We start from the raw sequence: 21,566 nt of genomic DNA, 5'->3' as shown, positions 1-21,566 counted from the left end.
TCTTACGCTGCGCTCATATTATTTTGTTTTTTTGTCGATCAAAGCCCATTGCTCGCGTATCGAACACCCGTAACAATCCCGCGTTTCTCCGGTCTCGCGCACGATGGAAAGACGAAGCGGCTGCTGCGCCGAAGAAAACAAAAGGAACAGAAAGCTTCGCGAGATAGGACGATTCGCGACGGCAAGCAACGTACTTGTACATATCGACGATGAACCACGATGAATGAGGGAAGAGAAAGAGGGGAACGGAAGCGAAGATCGAAAACCAAGAGCGCGATGAATGGCAGACAATTGCGCCGGGTGATACCTGCGCGAAGAATTTATATCGAAGGCTCCAAGACTCCGAGCCTCTCCGGCTCGCTCCACTCCTCCCGAGTCTTCCTCCCTCTTTCATCCTCCCCGAATCTCCCTCGCACCTCCTCGATTGCGATTGTTCGCGGATTCAACCGACAATTGCGTCCGCCAAAAAAAGCCTTCGAAAGTGTAATTACGACGCCGCCGCATACGCGCGAGAACACCTCAATCGAACGAAATGAAAAATAACGGGCCGCGAAGAGCCCCTGCAAAAGTTGCGATGCTGAGAATCGAGGCCGCGATGAGTGGGGAAATAAAAATGAAAAAAATTCATTTAAAAAACACCTCAGCCACCCAATGATTCGACAAAATTGTGAATGATCTCGAGATATATTTGCCGCTCATCGCGGTGTCTTCCGGAAGTTGAGGATTTCGAGACTCACGGTAGTCCTGAATCAATTACAAAATCATCGCTCCCCGATTGATCGAAATCCAATTTACCAAAAGATTCAAACTTATTCAATTTGATTGATTCATTTTCAATTCGCCTCGTGACTTAATATTGTTTAAATACGAAGCAAAATCGAGCGGTCTCGACCCTGCAACGGAAAACGCCTAACAACGAATTCATTTTTGTCAACTTCCAACTAAATCTCGACATTCGAATATTGGGAACGAGAAAAACGCTGTTTTTCCTACAAAACGCGAATTTGTTGAATTCCATCGAAACTCTTGGTCGAATTGCTCCGATTTCAGGTGTATTTCGATTCAGTTTCCAAATGATCGGGAATTTCAGTGACACGAAACGAGAAATATGTTAAATATCGAAAACGCGATAACATTAGGTTCGAGCTTCCTCGTAAGGTTGAATAAAATCAATTCAGGTGCAGCCTCAAATTGCCGACTGTGAATGTATAGGGGGTAAATGGCTCGTTGGGAGGATTGCGCTTACTTAAACTGTGCGAGAGAGCTGACCACACGACGAGTAAGCAGGGCTCATTGAGAAAATTGTGGGTCTGTTTGCACTGTCAGAGCCGTGCGTTCCCGACTGCAGCTTTCATTCGGTTGAATCCCGAAGACCGACAGCCTATACTTGAAGAGGCTCTGTGTACAGGAGTATATCTATAAGGACATGCACAGAGTTTGTTGCTCGCGGGACGCGAAATCGCTCTATCAGGAGATGCGGATGCTGGGAGGGGCACTGGACGCGAGGGGTTCGGCGGAAAAAACGAAAACCTGCGCTCGAGGATCTTTGCGAGTTCGTAGATGGTTTTCATAACTTTTTTCAGGGAAAAAGGCGTTTAAATGATCAGCAATTTTCCTCCAATTTGTACATAATTCGTTTCGAGAATCCGTATTCCTTCAAAAATAACTGAACGTCGATCCTCGTCAGCTTACAGAAGTAAATGAGTGTCGAGCAGTGCCTTAAAACGCGAATACTTTGTAAAATGAGAAGCTGCGAGCGAAGGTTTTCCCCAGTGGATTCCAATGTCGGGGGCGACGACGAATTTGGCTGCAAGGATCGAACGAAATCGTTAAATTGGGGAAAAATGACGTTGAAATTTCTCGCAGTCTCCGAGAATATTCGGATCCGATGATTTCGATGAAGCCTCCAGTGTCTTTTGAAGATCGTCAGCCTAATCGATTCGAGCCACGAATTCTTCATTCTCCATCAAACTGAAAAGAGGATTGATGAAGAGTTTGTCGGAGAGAACAATCGATTAATTCTGTCCGCGGATACGTTGACTGAGAAATGGGCAAAGTCACTGAAATACGATGACGCACGGTGGATCAAAAAGAATAGAAAAATACCAAGATGAATTAAAGGCCATTGATAATATTCCACAGATGCAAGACTGCGAGCATGCCAGAGAGAAACGCGTCGATAAATCCTCGCCAAAATCTTGATCAAATTCATTTTTCACGAAATAAAATTATCTTCCTGTGGAAGGAGAGAGATAAATGAACAAAAAATATGGAGAAAAAAAGAGACAATGACAATGACGCGAGTGTCATTTTGCAAATGTGTTGAGCACATATAGACTCGATGTAATGTGTTCCATGTGGAATTTCATGTGTGGGCACTCGTTCCAAGAAACTTGACTCCACGTTCACGATCTAATCCCTCTCGACTTTATATATACAACTAACTGCGAATAATCTCTCGCGCGTATTATATCCTGGTGAGCGCATATCCCCATATCTTTCTCTCTCTTTTTCTCCTCACACACACACACATATATATATATACATATAAATAAATATATAAATAATAAATATACATTTGTGCATATATGTGTACTGGATATTCTGAGCGGAGTCTCTTCCTTCGATCGTTCCGCCGTGAGGGACCGTGTCTCCCGTTCTCCGGGCAGGCTCCTGAGTGATTAATTAAGGAATAATGATAATAAATTCGTGTGCCACAACGAGCAGTAAAAGCGGGAGAGATATGAGAAAAAGATCGAGGAGGAAAGAGCGCGAGGAATGAGACGGAAATCTCGCGGGAATCGCGCTCTTGAGATCGCGAGAGAATCTCAATCTCTCTCTCTTTCTCTGTCCCTCGTGCGATGAGCTTGACCGAAGCGTATTTTACACGTCAGTTATTTATCACCGCCGAATATAACGGCAGCGCGCGAGAGAGAGAAAGAGAGAGAAGGAGAGAGATTAATAGAGGAATGTTGTACGACGCGTCCACCGAAGTGAATCAATCTCTCGCCATTTTCCCTGCTCCCACTCGCATGACTTTATATTTATGTATTCATATTCAAACTTATGTTGGTCAACACACGTCCAATGCTCGGATTACGTAAAAACTGAACGTTTTTATCAAACTTGTGTAATTCCGTTTGTTTTTTTTTTTATTCAAACGACAGAGTGAGCGGTTTTTCTATTGAGTTTGAGCTCGAATGAAGACCTCGAATTTTATGACGGGTTTGACAGACTCGACACTCTCAATTCGTCGTTACGTCAAATTGTTTTCAGATTAACTGTTCGGGACCTTTTCAAGCATGCTCTCGATCTCTTCGTCCCAAAAAATAGTTTGTTTGTCATTTAAATTCGTGTAATTACAATTTGTAAGCGTAATATTGTTAATTTACGTCGCAGCAATTTATCATCGAGTCTACACTGCGGTCTGGATCGCATTTGTCATCTTAGCGTAATTGTTTTCCTTCTTTTGCTCTCTTTGCTGGGCTTTCCTATTGAGAAGATTCTCCGTCGCGCGCGCGCTCGCTCGCTATTTATAGACGCTTATTACTTTATTGCACTCGTCGAGAAGATTCTTCTTCCTCTTCTCATTTGCTGCTTTCCTTCGTTCCCTCTGCTCTCTCGCGCTCTCCCTCTTTCTCTCGTTGCGCGCTCACACGTTCCTGTGCTCGCGCACGCCCACATATTCACCGAGCAAAACTGATGCGCGCCGCGTAGCTCCTTTTCCAACTGTTTCGCGGATGCAGATGTTTCTGGTTCGCTTTCAACGTTACTTTTTTATAGGCGCATCTGTAGACACATTCGGACGTAAGAATGTGCGAGAGCCGCGAATCCATACGTGGAACGTGGCCATCGCGCCGCGGCGCGATAATCAATTTACTGGCCAGAGGACGATTCTTCCGCAATTCCAAAGCCATTCTAACGAACGATCAACGATTTCATTTGATTTCAGCATCCTTCGGAGTGAGCAATCGTCTCGAAAAAACTTGCTGACGTCACCGGAAATCAAAGCTTTCTTTCGACTGTTCGATCGACGAGGATCGTCCGAGAAAAAACCCTTTTGATTTCGCCACAATTAAATGAAACTTCAGCACGCTTAGCGCAGCATTTTACCACGTGCATTAACAATACGAGTTTCATCGTTGTTTTAACGGTGCACACGCGATTAAATGCACACTCGCCTTATTCGATTTTAGATAACGCCTTAAAAATTCATGAGCTCTTATTTGTTATTTTCGTTATTCAACTTGTTTTCGTACCGTAATGAATGCTAATTGCCCATTCTTACCTCGATACTAATGAAATCTTTTTTCTCGATGTATTAAATTCGAGATCGCACACGTCGGCTTTGAGAAAGCTCATGCAGCGACGTGTGCTTACGAAGGAAACGTTGCTGTTGCGGTGATTCCACACACCTATTTATCCATATAATGCATAAAATGTTTATGATGGAGGCATACTTGTGGCGCAAAAGCGTGGAATAAAGATGGAAAGTTTCTGTGAAAGAAGAGCGGCGAGACACGCGGCCGGGTCGGAGCAGGTGCTGTGCGCGCAATATCCCTCGTCACCATCAACGTTTAATTAATTCATTACGAGGCCCCTATGAATAAACTTGGCTAATATCGTGTGCGCGATACACCGAGCGTACAAATGTTGCTTTCACGAGGTATCAACGCGATTTCAGCGCTTTTAATTGATTCGTCAAACTCACTTCTGAACGATCATTCGAGTGATTAGTATTTGGGAAAACTTTTTCGAGCTCTCCTCGTACAGGTTCGGCCGATCGAAATGAGTTTCTCAGTGCGACGTCGCGGCTCTCGGAATTCAATTGAACCAGGTCAGATGACATTTTCGCTTGTATACCGCGGTTAACGAAATACTGGACGATGCATTAAAATTCGATTCACATACGAGCGGATTATAAACCCGGAGATCGCGGGCGTCTCGCGAGCTTATAACGTTCGACAATAATTAGCGTCGCGTACGACGCGAAGGACAGGTGAAGAATGGGCGTCACGCCTACTTCGCCGTAGGTTGCACGCGAACCTCGCATCGTGTGTGTACCCTTACTCTCATTCCCTTTTAAAAATGTTTTTTTTCCGTTTCTTTTTATTCATCAACTTCTTTCCTTATTCTCTGAATGTTTCTCTCGCGCTTCCTCTCCCGTTCTCTCGTTCATACGTATTTTTTCGTACTCGCGAGAGCGAGCACCGGTTCCCTTTCGAAGATCCCTCTGCGCCCGCACTCGTTTATTTTCCTGCTCACTTACTTCGGCCCGAACTTGCTCTCTTCACTCATGAAAACGAGAAAGAGAGAAGGACCTCCTCGTATAACTGTATATGAATTCATATAAATGGACAAGTTTTATTTTCGTATCTCTCGCTTTTTCAAGTGAAGAATGAGAAAGTTCAAGACAAATTAGCGAGAAACCACCTGCCTCCCCTACAACGATAAATGCATCTCCGCCATTCCCCCAAATGGGGATGGAGGACGCAAAATGCATTCGAATAGTCGCCCAACTCGAACTGAGCATTCGAGACGCCAATTTTCAATTTGTAATTAAATAACCTTCTCGAGCACGAGACTTATTGGCACGAAGACAGACGACTTTGCTTCCTCCGGCTTATTTTAATCGGGTATTTTATAAGATGTAAGAAAATAAAATATAAAAATCCATGTTTATAGTAGATTTCGTAAAAAGTAAACGAGAAACGTCAATATTTATTCATAAAAATGCATTGAACATTTTATAACTCAATTTTTAAAATCATCTTTTTTCATCTGTTTTTCAAATTTCTAAAACGCCATCAGCCATATTGGATTCCAACGTGGCGTCACTTCAATAGCGAAAAATAATAAAAAATATTGAAATTTTACAAGTTATCATGACGTTTGTCGTTTATTTTATCAAAATTGCATCATGGACGACGGTTTTGTGAAGGCAGAAAGTACAAATCTACCAATAATAAATACGTTGATGATGGCGATAAATCCACAATTTTTCGTGGCGTTTTTACATTTGAATTATTGCATTCAGGCACAAGACACCAATGATATACATTATAACTCGTTATTTTCACAAATCTTGGGTTACTTGGTCTTTCGAAGTCGTATTGTTGGCTAACGGAGTGACTAAAAATTAGTTGGCCAAAAATTAGTTTTTAAAACACTTTTCGGTATTGTAAAATTAAAATGAAAATTCTACAGGTTCATTACGATCTCAGGATTAATTTAAAACAGTTTTCAAAAAAAGTCGTAATACTCTGTTAGACTGGAAGAGGAGTTTCTTTCAGACGAAACGTCGACCATGGTCGACGGTTTTGGGTCACGGATTTGGAATAATGAAATTTTCGTTCAATTGCAAATACTGCGATTTTTTATAATCGAATTTTTGACATCTACGACTAGCATTTTGTCTCGTTCGTTTTGACATAAATTGGCATATTTTTGCTTACATCCCTTGAGAGGATTTCTTCACCCGAGTAAGTAGTGAGCAAATTTTATAAATAAGAATGTTGCAAGTGGCATCGAAATTGGCTAAAGTTTCTTGTGCATCTGGGAGAAAAATCTTTTGTAAAGGATATAAAATAAAACGATTTGGTGGCTCGAAATCAGAGCTTTGAATTATAACCACAAGCACATATCAGAAGGAAATGTAAAGATAATGAAGCTGGCAATGCTTCATATTCACATTTCACGGCGATCTTGTGAGATTTACTGGCCATTAAAACTTTAATCATGTCGTTAAAATAATCGTGTGTGCGCCGTGGTGAAAAATCTTTTGGTCAATTCGAAGTACTCGTTGCTTGTTAACGTTTTATCGAATGGCTTAATGGAATTTATATCGCATAAGTTACCGGAAACATAACGATATTCATAAACTCGTATAAATAGCGTTTCGCCAAATTCGTGTAAAACTCATTGTTCCTACTTTTAATGCATTTTCAAAAGAATACGTTTCTTGATCATTCAGACATGAACGTTCATCGAAAAATACTGCGACCCGTGTCGGTGTTTCATTTTTAGCTTAACATAAAAAACAAAGAATGAAAATTTCTCCGACGATGCAAAAGCCAATTCTGAAGAGTCTTTGAGTACAGAGAAATCTGTGCCAGAAATTTGCGTTGTTTGTACATCATACAGAGTTCAAACGAACGATATTTTTCGAAAAAAAAAAACTGTCGACGAACAGAACGATTCCAATGAAAATGGGGACCTTTACGATCAATAATTACAGAATACGAAAATATAATTGTAGTCGAAAGGATTGATCGAAGCAATTGCTTTGTCACGCAACTGCGCGATCTCTTCTTTTCCACGTACGAGCTTCCTAAGGCTGGAAGTTGGGAGCAATCGACGTGAGGTAATTAACGATGAAGCTTTATCTGAAGCTCATTAAAGCTAATAACGTAGATTTACTCTAATCTCTTATTTTCCTTCTCCCTTTCCGCCTCGTTTTTGCGAGCGTGCAGGAAAGAAAGGTATAAGAACGAAGGCAGAGCTCACTCGCTCGTGGCGCGTTTCTCCAAGTGCTCGGCTCTTTAGTGATTTGCGTCTAGGCGAGCGAACCCACTCGCCGTCGACCGTGTGCGGAAAAATAAGGGCGAACGTATCGCGGAGGGAGACGAAATAATTTCGTAACCCAGTGAAAATTCGATCGACGATAAATCACAAGGCGGAGCACAAAAACGTCGCGATTCCATATTAATTAAATATATATATATAAATACGTCGTTCTGCGACGACGAGATTAACAAGATTATTCAATTTTATCCAACATCGCGAAGGAGTTACTCACGATTCTACAGCTGATTACACTCCCCGATAACGATTCGAGCTCTCCTCAATGTTCGTCGACGTACACATGCGCACATAATCTATAACGATACCGTATTAAGCCGATAAATGCTGCTTCGTGCTTCCGCGCACTTATCCACTCATTATATCTAATGCGTTCATTGTTTCTCAACTTTAAATCTATTACGAATAACAGGCAGAAAACAGAGAACAATTATCGAGCTGTTTCTCAAGTTGGACGCTTCATATTATTTTCATCCCTTGTCGCCCCCGATTCGCTGCCGTTTCAACTTATCTTTCATCCTTTTAAATTTAATAAGAATTTATTGACTTCGTGTTGGAGCTGCAGGCTCACAAAAATTCCGTGCCACTCGTACGACTGCATGGACACAGGAAATTCTACGTGAAATTTTATTTCGATTGAAGCCTCGCGCTTTAGGTTGCAAATGAGCACGATAACAATGCGAATTCTTCTGCATAGTTGAGCTTACAATGGAGTCAATTTTCATTCATTTCACGATGCTGTTAGTGTCGTTCTTGGTCTTTGCTACATTTACGTCAAGCCAGTCCTAAAATTGATGAATTCTTTAGTTCGCAAGTGAAATAAGGACAAAATGCTTTTTCCGAGGACTTTTGCTTGGTAAACTGATTTGCGAAGAACTGCGATGACTGCATGCTTATGTGCAACGTTCAAACACAAACGGTTTCGAGATCTATTATATACGTCATAATATATTTGGCAATAAGATTACGAGGGATCACTAACAGTGCTCATGACAAGCGACCTTTCGTTGGAGCAATTGGAGTAAACATGATCGAACGACGAAACTTTTCATGGATATCGAACGAGCGGTTTATTCGTACACCGAAATGCCAAGAACGACGGTGAACGAGTATTTTTTATGCGATTATTATGAGAAAAAGGGTTGAACGTTTTATCGTCGATTTTTTTCGACCCCCGTCAACTGGCGACGTTGAATTTGAGCTCGTTTGGCTTGAGCCTCATGGTCCTTTGGATGTTTCCTTGCCGAATCGATACACCGGCTCACTGGCTATTTATACACATGCACAAACACCCGCACACGCGTGCGCCTCGGGCACACGTGACTTTCGTGACCGTTGAGAGGAATGAAATATTTCAGTGCTTTTGTCTCTTTGATCACGCAAAAGAACTGCGATGATGGAATATAGAAAAGACGAAATAAGAATAAGGGATGCGGACGAAATGGGTCGATGGGTCGCTCAGACCTTTTTATTCTCCGATGTACAACCGATCAAGGAACCATTTTCAGTCAAGGACTATTTTCGTTACGTTCTGACCTTGCAAACACGAACGCGCGGTCTCTCTTGATCGACAACGATTTAGATTCCGTGTCAGCCAAAAACGGTTTCGGAATATTCGAGGATCATCTTCCCCCCTTAAGAAATGATGCGCGAATAAAGTAATGGGAAAAAATCGATGGATCGAGGGGGCTGGGGACAGAAAAAATGCAATTTGAATAAACAATTCCAAGAAACGAATCTCGTCGCATCGTCTCGTGGTTGTCGGCAGCGTTTTCAAAGTCAATGACTTCCGACAGCGTCACCGGAGCCGAGAATGAACTCGCTCTTTCTCCCTTTCGCGCAGTTAAACTCAAGACTGAAAATACTCGGCGAGGACGTCCGCAGGACTCTATCGCTCTCTCCCCATTTCGTAACCCTTGGCAGCTCGGATAGGGCTGTAAATTCATTAAAACAACCCTTCGCTACTGTCCCTTATTCGAGGCAATTGAATTCCTCGCATACCAACGTCGACTCACTTCGCGATTTCTCTCGCCATCATGGCCGCGGAGGATCAATTCTATCAGAAATTTTTCTTCTCGCCTTTCAGGAAAATAAAACTCGAAGAATTCATCGCACTTCACCGTGACTATTTTGTCGCGAAACCTAAATTATACTTTCATCTTTTCACTCATAAATTTTTTCTCCCTCCATCAATCGCCGCCCTGGCGAACCGAACTCGAAGCTTAGCTCAACTTTGACCTTAAGGGTGATCGTGGTCACCACCGTCGGATTGAAACAATAAATTTCACGAAGCTTCGTTTAAGGTTGGGTTTAAAAGTGTAACGTCATGCAGTTCATTAGAAGAGTTTATCGATCATACGATTGAGGAGACTCGTGTAACACATTCGTTGAAAATTTACACGGACGTTACGTTCGATTTTCCTTCAGGATCGCATCCTAAGTGTTTTATTAATGAACACATTGGACTTCCAAAACGTAATCGGTCAATTCGAGGCACGAAATTCCGTCATTAAATTGAGGTAATCGCTTCATCGTTGTGGCACAAAAAACAGTGGCTACAAAAAAAGGGACTTGCGCATTGGTTGAAAAAATCTGGTTGACAAAATTCGATAAATTTTCATTGTTATTCATTGATTGCTTTCAACGATTTGTTAACATTTTGGGGTTCATGCAAAGGAAATTTGGAGAAAAAGCGTCATTTTGTCGGAGCGGAGGTGTCTTTATCGGGAAGAGAAAAGAATGAAAACAGACTACTAAATTTTTAACACCCTCGCTGTGACAAATTCGCCATGATAGAGAAATTCTGAAGCAGGGGTAGCGTCCCCGCCGAAAGTAAATCGAAGGTTTTCCCAACCCTCGCCCCGTGAACGGAGACGATGTTTTCCTGCTCTTCTTTCGAACTCGCATTTCGAATTGATTTTCAAAAGCGTGACGGGGCTGGAACGAGTTTTCGCGGAGATGAAGCTCGGCAAGAGGGGGAACAAAATGTTTTGCTTCAATTGAGAATTGTAGAGATTCTTTCGGCTGATGCGATTTTTGAGCGGGCATTTTTCCAGGTTATTTCCCAGATTAAGTTCGTTCCAGTGGATCTGTGTCGCGATAAAAACCAGAAAATTCTTCTCGTTGAAAATCGTTCGTGGCACACCGACGAAGATTCTTCATTCGACACGAGAGCGTACGAATGAAAGCCGATTTTTATTTTTCGACTGCGTAACCACAGCAACGATTAACAAGATCAACGATCTCAAAATTCTGGAGAGCAAAAATCCTACGAATTTTCGAGTACCGCTGATGGAAACTTGATCAACCGAAGATGCCGGATTCTCGAGACGAAAAGTGCCAACTGATGGGAGCCGCGTAAAAAAACCTCCAGTCCTATCGTCCTCTCAACTGATCGGGATCCCTCCAATTAGGCGAAATCTCATCGATAATGCTTCGGAAAGAAGAGTTTTTATGCCCTCCGCGGGGAATTTCGCAATCTTCGGGAGCTCGTAAATGATTTAAAACGAATTTCTCTCTCTCTCTCTCCGATTCGCATTCTCAAATGCACCGTAACTGTTATTATAACTGTGTTTAGGACACGCGTGCCACAAGGCGCTCTCACATGCGACACCCGATCGCGATTAACACCCTCGCTGGCCAAGTACCCACGAGAAGAATCGTCTCTTTCTTTTTCTCTTTCCACGTTTCTCGCTCTTATTCAGGCTCGAAGAGCTCTGGTACATAGTCAAGAAGACTAATAGGCTCCCTTCCCCAAGACTTTCCGCTCGCCCGTCTCGCGAGAGTTTCGCCCACGTTTCCCTTGTTCAACGACGATTCGCGTCGATGTTAATAGCTCTGGCAATGTGCCTCACTCACGCGCTTTAAACACATATATTTATGTATAAACACTTATATATTACTCGAAACGTTTTCTCTCTCGCCACTATATTGTTTGTTACGTGTAAAGCGTTATGAGGATAATACGAGACGCGGTTTACCACCTACGGAGAGCGAGCGAGCCGCGAGAGGGCATCTTTATTCTCTGTGTTGTGGGAAGTTAAATCGTCGAAGAATTTTTATCCTGCGCCAAGTGCGTTTGTGCACAGAATCAAATTTTCAATATTTCCCTCGTTCCCTTCGTCTCTCCTTCTTATCCTATTTATCCTGTTTCCTGTGTACGACCTTTCGGTATAAATAACAAGATGAAATTAATAAATGCTCGATAAACTGCGGAAACGACCAGCTGCGCGAGGATTATTTCAAGCGCATAGTTCGAGAAAGTAGTTGGAACGTAAACGTCCAACAAATTAATACAATATTAATAGACGCGAATAACCTTACGACGCGATTCTTGGCCACGGCGATCGAGGCTTTTTTATTAATGTGCTCAATTTTTAACTCCGAAGGCGTGACAAAAAAAACTCGTTTGTTATCAAAGTTTTTACAGAGTGTGCAGGAAACGGGAAAATAATTTGTGTCACGTGAGCGATGAGTGTGTTGTCGGTCGAGGATTTAGCGAATTTTTCACAATCGTTTCGTCCTGGTGTTCATTTATCACACAGATAGCGCAGCAATCCTTTTTGGCAAAGTGTAATTTATCAAAGAACGGTATGAATATTTGCACTTTTTTCGTTATTGAAGAATTCGGTTCCGCAGACTGGTTTTTGTCCGTTGCTTGATAACGATTTAAATAAATTGATTTGAGAATGAGGATGTCGCATTATTTCCGTCGTGTATATTCGAACGTCACATTTTTCCGTTGAACTACAGGGACGCGACATTAATCAAACTTCCTACACATCGGAGAGGTTCGATATAAATCCGTGTCTCTCTCGAAGAGCGAGAAACTCGGAGCTGAAAATTGCTCAATTATCTGAACCACGGTTCGGAATTTCTCGATGCTTTAATCACGCGATTCAGCATCGAACCCTAGTCCAATTGATCGAAATCGAGCAAAGATCGAAGTGAAACCTTCCACAAAACCTGGAACCATGAACTTGGAACAAGCGATCGCGAGACGCGACGCCAAGCACAAAGCGTTGAAAAAAAAATCATCAACCACAAAAAATACGAAAAAAGTCACTCTGTCCCGGGGTCGTCGAAACGAGTGAATCTTCTCGCCCCTCAAATCGTAGTTTCATTAATATTTAACCATTAAAAATCGCAGTGATTCCTCGAATAATATTCTTCCGAGGATGAGAATAAAAAAAACGACGAAAAATGTTGAATGACGATAACCGGTAAGTTTGCTCCTTTTCCTCGTGTTGCTTGTTAATCGTCGATCCTGTATACATGCATGTTCGTAATACGTCGGGGATGTACACGAGAGAGGCACCTACCTAAAGGCACACACGTCGTTTACTCGTCTGTCCATTTATATTCGAGAGCATCGCACTCGAGCTCCTCTGATGTGTGCACGTGCTTGACTCTCGCGAGATTCGAGCCTCGGACGGGGCCCGCGGAGCACTAACAGTTCGTGTATAAATACATGTATATAAGCTGAGGGTACGAATAAAGTGCAGAATATATAAGACGTAAGAATGAATGTGAACGAAAGGAGACGACGATGAGCCACGGGCGTTTAAACGCTGGGAAATTTCGAGCGAGCGAGGAGGACAGAATACACTGTGAAGTGAGACGAACTGCAATTTATCGTGGGCACACGTTTACAAGTTGTTATGTGTACGAAAACGCTGATACGAAAGCCGGACATCTTCGCTTGCTACTTCGTTCCGACTTTCAAAAATTCTATGCCCTCATTCGTTCGGGCAATGCACTTTTTTCGTGTACACAATAAAAAACTGCGGCAGATATTTTTTTTATTTGGAAACTCGAACGAATTATTGTGCCGGAGGTTGTTACGAATTTGGCATGTTCCATTGGCGTTGTGCGAGTAATTTGTTGATAAATTATCGAAAATTTTGTCTCACAGCGAAACCTGATCGTCTTTAATTTATTGTTAGATTTTGTGAGACATTCGGGTAATTGTTGGATTTTGTATTCGTTCGTGATTGCAATGAATACTGAATCCCGAAAGACGCGCGTCCGTGCGTACAGGCACTTGCTTCGATATAACGCAATCGGAAGTCTGTCGACGGAGTTGCGGAAGTTGGTAATTTCTTAGTAGACTGTCTTAGGGATTTCATTATTTCGCGTGACTAAAAAACGAATGTAGAAAAGGAGGATCGCTTTCTCGAGGATCGAACGTTGCTATTAATCGAGTCTCTCGAGACCCTGAAAATATGTTGCCAGAACTGCGGCAACACCTGGTGTGATTGAGGCGGAAAGAACTTTTCAAAATCGCGCGCTACGCGAAGCTCCGTTCGTAAAGATCGTATATGCTAATCAGCAAAGAAAGTATCGTCGCTATAAGGACACATTTGAAAAAGAATAAAATCAATGAAACATGAAATTTATCGGCGATGATCTATCCTCTGATATTTATTTTCGACCAATTTTTCACCCCGAAACCTTGCCTGCTTTTATTTTATTGCTCCAACTGGGCAGATAATTGCGAAACGCACGCGCCCGCGTGGGCTTTCTTGCTTTTATTGTACTCCCGTGCAGGCGCGTACTTATCCACGTGTGTCAAGAGTTTCTCGTTTGCCTGCTGTCCCTAAAAATTTATCTCGTCGAAATAATCTTTCGCAACTGTTCAAATTTGTTCCTATCGTTTTCGGTGCACGAGCCTCGCGCTTCGTGGAAACGATTTTTAACAATTTATCACTGAATCGATACGATTATTCTTCATCGATCTCCGTCTGTAGTTCCGTTGATCGAAGATCAAATTTCCCGATAATTTGACACCGTCGCAACCAAGTATTTGCTCTCGAGCAAGCCTCAAACTCATAAATTTGAATTCCGCTTGCCGGATGCGATGAAAAGTGACGTCGTAGCTTTGATAATGGCACGCGAGATAATCCCCCGGATATTTCATGAAATGAGCATTGAGCGAGTAAACTTTCGTAAACAAATTTATGCGCGGTACATTCGTTTCCATTAAACATTTTCAAAAGGTAAGAGTGCAAAGTAATGGTCAAGTTCCCTTAACGGGACCGATCGACGTATCTCGGGGGATGCTGTCGGCGTTGTGGCATCGCGGTGAGCGCGTCGCACACACGCTCCTGAACGCTCACACTCGTGTAAATCTCCTTATAGGAGCATAATTTTTCCATGGGCACAGACACGGGCAGTTTTACGTTTCGCGAGCGTTAATTGAAAATGGAAAAATCTCGAATGATGTTCACGAATAAATATTTTACGACTCATATTGACGCTTAATTACTCTCGTGAATATGTCAGTAGCTCAAGAAAAAAGCAAACTATTTAACCGAGCAACCATGGCGCAGCCTCAATTCTGTGTCGATCAATTATTCAGAAGTTCGATGCCAGGGCGAGGAAAAAATATCGTGCCGAAGTACGACAAGGAAGTGGAATATGAATTAAAACGAAATTTTCTTCCAACTAAATTGAATGCTTTCGCGTAGAATGTCCACCAGAATTGAGTATAGAGCTGTGCTCGAAGGCGATTACGAAGACCATTCGCGGTGCGATTTCCAAGCCTCGTGAGTGCGCGCGGCTTCTCTAGCGCTATCGTCTTTTTCCCGTCGTCGTCGTCGTCGTCGTCGACTTCTATACTCGAACTATTATATACCTCTCCGAGCGCAAATTAATGTCTCTTTATTTCAGCGGGAAAGTTGCGAAGCATTGGGAAGCATCGAGGAGAGTCCGTGTGCGGAGGAATACGCGGGTAAATGTGTGTGTGTGTTGTCAGGCTCGGGTGAGATCCTGATCGTCGCGCGGCAGTAGTTTCTTTCGTCGCGAGGTACACACCGGGTGATTTATCAAGTGACACGTAGCGTCGGGAGTATTTGTATTTTTTTGTCTATTTATTTGTTTCCCCGTGTGTGTTTTTATCGCGTCGATCCATTGATTTTTTGTTAATCGCTCGCGTCGTCGCGAGGAGCTCGCGAGGAGCTCATGCGTTCAAAGGAGTCCGATAACCGCTTTATCGGTTCGTATAAATGGTAAAGAGCGTTTTCCGAGCGCGCGCACAAGATCGTTTAATAATAATTAATACCCGAGAGACTTTCGAGATTGCATTAAAACACGGGCACACACTCGCGCATGTTCATTTTTCAGTCTACGTATATTTATATACGTTTTTACACGAATACACGCAGGCCCCATTTTATTTGGAATCAATTAGTATAATTACACGCGTCGAGCACGCGGGTAAGTTGCAATTTCAACACGTCCGACAGAACACACATTTTTGACTGTCAACCGGGAAAGGAGTCGTCGTCGTCGTCGTCGTGGCTCCGAACCCGAGAGCGCACACACGGGAACAAGTGAAAGAGAGCAAGAGGGAGAGAAACGAGCTCGTTTTGCGATCGTTGTCGGAGCCTCCCGGTCAAACTGGTCAGGCCTGGCGCGCTCTTTCTTCCATCTCCGCTTTTAATCTTACGAGCATCTTTTTCGTACACGAAGACGAGCGAGACATCTTCTCGGTGATCGCTGTACACCGATCATTGCTTTATATTAGAACTGGTAATGCGCGCCAAAGACGCGAAAGTCAACACCGCCGCGCGCGGTCAACTTAACGAACACCGGCCCGCACCCCCGGTGTAGCGCTCCGATGCTTCAACGCGAACGTGCGCTTACTTTATTGCTCATTTATTCGACGTTCCAATTTCTGCCCTGCCATTCAGCACGATTTTAAATTATCGTGCTTCCGATTTCTCTCTGTCTTCGTTCCTCGAACGAGCGTTTCATTTCAATCGGTTTTTTCATGTTTCGTATTTAGATTCGAAACATTGGCCGCATTCAAAGTCGATTATTTCGCACAATTCAGAGCTTTCAATTGATTAGAACGAACTGTTAATAAATTTTTCTCCCCTTGTAGCAGCCAAAGGATGTTTTAGTTGGAGTAAAATCCGATAACCGATCAATGTCCTTGTAATTTTATTTTCAAAGTAAAACTCGATTAGTCAGGGGCTCATTTGACCCGAGCCTCGCAGTTATCTAGCGTCTGTAATCGTCAGTTCGTCGTAACGTTGAAAGATTTTAATGAAAATACTATTCACATCTGTTTGTCTCTCTTCTCTTCTGCCGGCACGATTTTATACTGTACTGCGAGCTTTTAACACGCTCGTTATTTCCGGGGCTCGTATTTCTCGTGTTTATGGCTTCAATACGGATTTGCAGTCGCTGGACTGGGGGGATCCGTAACCTTTGAGCCGAGGCGGAACGCTTTTAATTTCCTCGTCTCTTACGTTCCCTCGATAATTACGGTAATTCGATTGAATTCGAAATATCTTAATTTCAAACGATTATTGTAACGATGCGTGAACTAGCGAATGGGAAGGATGGAGAATAAAAAAATTGCCAACTCACCGGAAGATGGTCTGTCGGAGTATCTGGTGCAGTAGACCCAGGCCGGCCACAGCATCTGTTTCGCAGAATCCGACGTTCCACCGCTGGTCGTTGTACTACCCGTTGTTGTAACACCGGAAGCCACGTTATTGCTCGCGCTCGTGGAGCTCGTATTAACGGTGCTCGTCCCACCGGGGGAGAGATTCGTGGCGGAGGTCTCGGAGCCACGTTCCGAGCCCTCGGAGGACGTTTCGCGAAAGTCTTTCGTGAGATCAATCGGTCGTTGCACTACTTTTTTAGAGCGAGATTTTTTCAAGGATATAGGATCGGTGATTCTTCGGCCAAAGTCGGCTTTGAGGATGTTGTCGATGCTGAATTTCAAGCTCGCCTGATGTTGCATGTTGTTGCTGTTGCTCGTGCTGTTGTTGTTTCTGTGATGGTTGTTGGTGGTTGTAGAGACCCCGGAGCTGTTTTGCAAGCTGTTGTTCCCTGGGGAAGAGTTGTTGCGCGAGAGATCCGAGTGTCGATGGCTGTGTCGATGCTCCTCGGTCGCTCGAGGTTCGGGGGATTCGGGGCTGCCGGATTCGCGGATGCCGGATGAATCCTGAGCGGTGTGTTGCAGGAGTTTGCTAACGGACAACCTGTGATGCCCGGTTGACTGGTTGCCGATAGAATTATTACGAGAATTGTGCGAGCCGTGATGATGGTGCTGCTGCTGATGATGATGAAGCACCGAAGCACTCGCCGGAACATGCTGGACCTGCGAAGCGCCCAAGGAAGCTTGTTGCTGAAGCAAAGAATGCTGAACAGCGGTTATTCCGTGTGGGGAATGTTGAAAATGCGCCGAATGCCCAGCGAGAAGAGGGTTCGCTTCTCTGGGATCGCGACAACCGGCTGCAGCGGCTGCGGCGGCAGCCGCCGCCGCTGCAACCGCAACAGGATGAAAAGCCGTACTCGGAGCTGTCGCTTGGAGCCCCGTGACCGTCATTGCCGTGGGTGGCGATAGCGACAACCTCGTGACCAGTGGAACGTTCAAAGTCGGAGCCGCTCTTGCGTGAAGGGATCTGCCAGGATCTATCGATTGTTGGGTGTACCCGATGAGATCGGCGACCGCCGATGTTCCGTGTGAGACAGTTGTCAAACCGATCGGATGGTGGATGGGTATCCTTGGCAACGTCGAGCCTCCGACGACCGGTGAATAGTCACCGAGTTCATTAGAATCACGACACGTCGTAACTAATGCAGCTGCCGCGTATCTGTTGCTCGACAACAGATGATGATGCTGATGATTAGTGTCGTGATGATTCTGCGTTATGGATCCAATGCTGTGGTGAAGGCTGCCATTTATGCTGGCCGATTGATACCGAGGTACTATGGCTTCCGGATGGGCATCGGGCCGACCGGGTGACGAAGCCGTTGCACTCGAAGAAGCTGCCGATCTCACCGAGGAAGCTGCCGGCGACGAGGGTGAAGCCTGATTTTGCGGGGGTGTCGCGCAATAATTGCTAGCAGGACTTTGAGGGGGATCGCAACTTGGCGAACTGGACGGTGACGGAGATGGAGATCTCGGCGATGGCGTACATCTGACCCCGCTCGATTTGCCATTAGCCGGTGTCTTCTGCTCTCGTTCTCCACACGAATCCGTTCCCCTTGCCTCAATCCGAATTGCCGCATCGCTCTCGTAATGTTCACCGCCCCGTGGATCCTCTTCTTCCTGATCGACTACGAGACCGTCGGTCGCGGGGGTAGGCTCGCTACCAACGCTCAGAACTTCACTCATTTCACTATCGCAATCCGAAAGAGTGTCACGATCTTCCTCACGATCTTTACATCCCCGAACACCAGATCCATCTCGCTTCACACATGTCGCGTCGTCCTCGCTCGTGTGACTATCCTGATGCTCGCTGCTGAGACGCTGAACGCCACGACGATGCTCCACGAGCTCCATTCCGCTGGCACTTGCTACCGTTCAACGTTTTTTCTCAGTCGCACTAAATCCTCGTTTCTTCGTATGCTCTCTTCTTCTTTTTAAACTTCGGTGCACGAGCCATTCACCTGTTTTTCAAGCTGCACACCGCTCCACGATCGCGCAGTCGGGTTTTCATCTTAACGTTTATTCACCGTCGAATGGAACTTAAATTAGCGTCTCGATGAGGTTTAAGGGCTTAAAAGTTCTTTTTTTCTTGCGGCTGCCCCCACCTACCGGATCATCGTATCCGGATCGTTAAGATCAACTTGAGAGACTTGAATATTTATCACCGATCACTGGATCACATCGAGTTATCGGCCGATAAATAATTGAAGCCCTCGGACTTGCGCCGTTTGACGAATTCGTTGATTATTTGGTCACTCGAGTTGTCAACTTTTCGAACGGTTTTCAACAGCAATGTCTTCCCCACTAAAAATCCCGCACTTCCAACACACCGTCGATTTATTCGTAATCTATCATGAAAAAACTGGAATTTGTGATCTATCGCCACTCCGGAGCTTTCATCTTAGCCGCCCGTGTTTATGCGCAGGCACAAAGGCTTCCGGTTCTTTGCGTTCCTGGGAAACTCTCGCTTTGTTGGGCCGGTAATAAAGCCGCGGGTAGTCCGAGCGCCCCGTCGATCTAGAAGAAAGATGCCTTCTTCACTGGCTTCTCAAAGAGGTACAGAGCCGGCGCGTACAGGCCGTTCGCACTCGCATACCCGCTGGACAACGCGAGGCTCCCGATAGCTCAGTGCTCACGATCGTAGCATCATGACACTGTTTACTTTGCGTATTATTTAAAAGTAAATCGCGTACGCGAAATGAACGTTCGAGATGACGCGAGTCGCGGTTAATCCGTTGGGTGTAGTGTTGTTACTATACGAAGCCCAGACGCCTCCACGGACCTGATGACTCGGCCGCTAGCCAGGCTGTCCACTTGGTTGTCGAGGCTCGTCTGCACCTACGAGAGACCGGAGGGCCGGCGATGGGCGTTACATGGGCGTGGGTATTCCAAGTTCCACCTTCGGAGTATCCCCGAGTTGTCAGCGTCCGTGACATCTGGTGGCTCGAATGAGAGACTGCTTTTTGGAACGCCTTCGCTCTCCGTCTCGCTCAGACGCTCCGCCACGCTCGGAGCGATCTTTTTCCCCGTGTTCACCAACATGTCTCCCTCCCGTTGGCTCGACCGGGTGCTGTTCCGCGCGAACACTCCCCTCCACTTCGTCCGCCCTTCTCTCGTTACATCTCTTTCTTCCGGGTCCCGTCGAAGAACGCTGCGCCGAGGCTCGTGGTAGGGCAAACGAAAAGGCGGGATTCCCCTCTCCAACTGTGAAAAGGCAAAGCCCAACCAGATGAGAGGCTTCCCCTCCATCGGGTGACGGGCTGCGACAGACTTCATCAAGTCTTCCCTACCACGACCGCTGCTGCTCCACGAGAAATCCTCATTCCCATCCATTCTCGCCAATTTTTTACCCTCCCTTCGTCCTTCTCTCGCTCCTACTCTCGATGTCCTTACTGCTCGTGATGACCAGTGTTCTCTTCTATGATGCATCATCCACCTATTCAACGCCGCGACTGAATATCTCATTGTAAATGTGTCGTCAACTGTCGACCAGTGATTTTCGTCTGAGAAACGTAATCATTAGCAAGTCCACGTGTCTCTTTTACTCGTCTTCGTCCTTCGCGTGGAAAACGTTTTGTCCAACTAAATTTATGAATCTTCTTCATCATCCAACCATTTCTTCATCCACTGAGCTTCGAACGAAGGAACGTACGAAGATTGCTACAATTGGGAAGAGTGTGGGAACGTGTTCGAATTTAAAAAGTCAAGTGCGTGAGAATTTTGAGGAACGCACGCGAAATTATTGCTGGACACGTTCGCCACTTGGAACTGCAACCCCGCGAAGGGCGTGACGCGTTTCATTCTCACGTTACGTGAGAATAAAACCGTCTTCGATCCTAATGACATACGGTTCGGACCGATGACCATGCAAACTGAAGCATTGCAATCGGGATACGTTGAAATGATAAATCGGTTTTTTTGAAGATCGATGACCATCCTAGGAACCGAGCCACTGTGCATGGTGGCGCCATCGTTTGGCGATGCACTGGACTCGATGGGTTCTGAAAAACTGACGCTATCTCGAGGTCGATAACGTGGAAGCCTAAAATAGAATGCCTCGTTTCCAACTGAGAGTATTTGGGGCGAACATCTACGGTCGAGAAAGCAGGAAACTTTGATCGAATTACCTACGCATGGTTGACCATCGAGGCAAGGAAGAAATCTGCACTTTCGTGTCTGCACAGACGAGACAGAAGTTTGTGAACCGAGTGGATTTTAAGGATATTTGGTACAGGCTTACAATGTTGCCCCTGCTAAAAACATAAAAAATTTCAAAATTATCAGAATTTTATGAAATTTGGTGAACATATTCTTTAGTGTCAAATTTGACAATACAAATTTTTTAAGATTTTTCTTCGGTACAGTTATCGAGTAATTGATCACTTTAATCTATTACATATTATTGAAATCTACTTTAATGCGTAATTACTCGATAACTAAGCAGAAGAAAATTTTGAAAAAAATTGTGTTTTCGCACTTGACGTTGAAGAACATTATCACCAAATTTGATCAATTTCTAATTATTTAGACTTTT

At 44.5% G+C, this 21,566-nt stretch overlaps 1 protein-coding gene across 2 annotated transcripts in view; it reads right to left on the bottom strand.

Annotated features, from left to right (window-relative positions):
• The window catches only part of LOC122416309 (homeobox protein abdominal-A-like), a 58,991-nt gene extending 39,170 nt beyond the window's left edge, over window positions 1–19,821 (bottom strand). For both annotated transcript variants that reach the window (XM_043429106.1, XM_043429107.1), the window contains exon 1: window positions 16,960–19,821. In XM_043429106.1, the coding sequence (XP_043285041.1) occupies window positions 16,960–18,886 (1,927 nt within the window). In that variant the 5' untranslated portion in view covers window positions 18,887–19,821. The remainder of the gene's footprint in view (window positions 1–16,959) is intronic.
• Between the last annotated feature and the right edge of the window lie 1,745 nt (window positions 19,822–21,566).

The sequence above is a fragment of the Venturia canescens genome, chromosome 9 (genome assembly GCF_019457755.1).
Source record: "Venturia canescens isolate UGA chromosome 9, ASM1945775v1, whole genome shotgun sequence".
In the NCBI taxonomy this organism is placed as follows: domain Eukaryota; kingdom Metazoa; phylum Arthropoda; class Insecta; order Hymenoptera; family Ichneumonidae; genus Venturia; species Venturia canescens.
The sequence above is the reverse complement of the archived record's forward strand: the minus strand, read 5'-3'. Positions and strand labels throughout refer to the sequence as shown.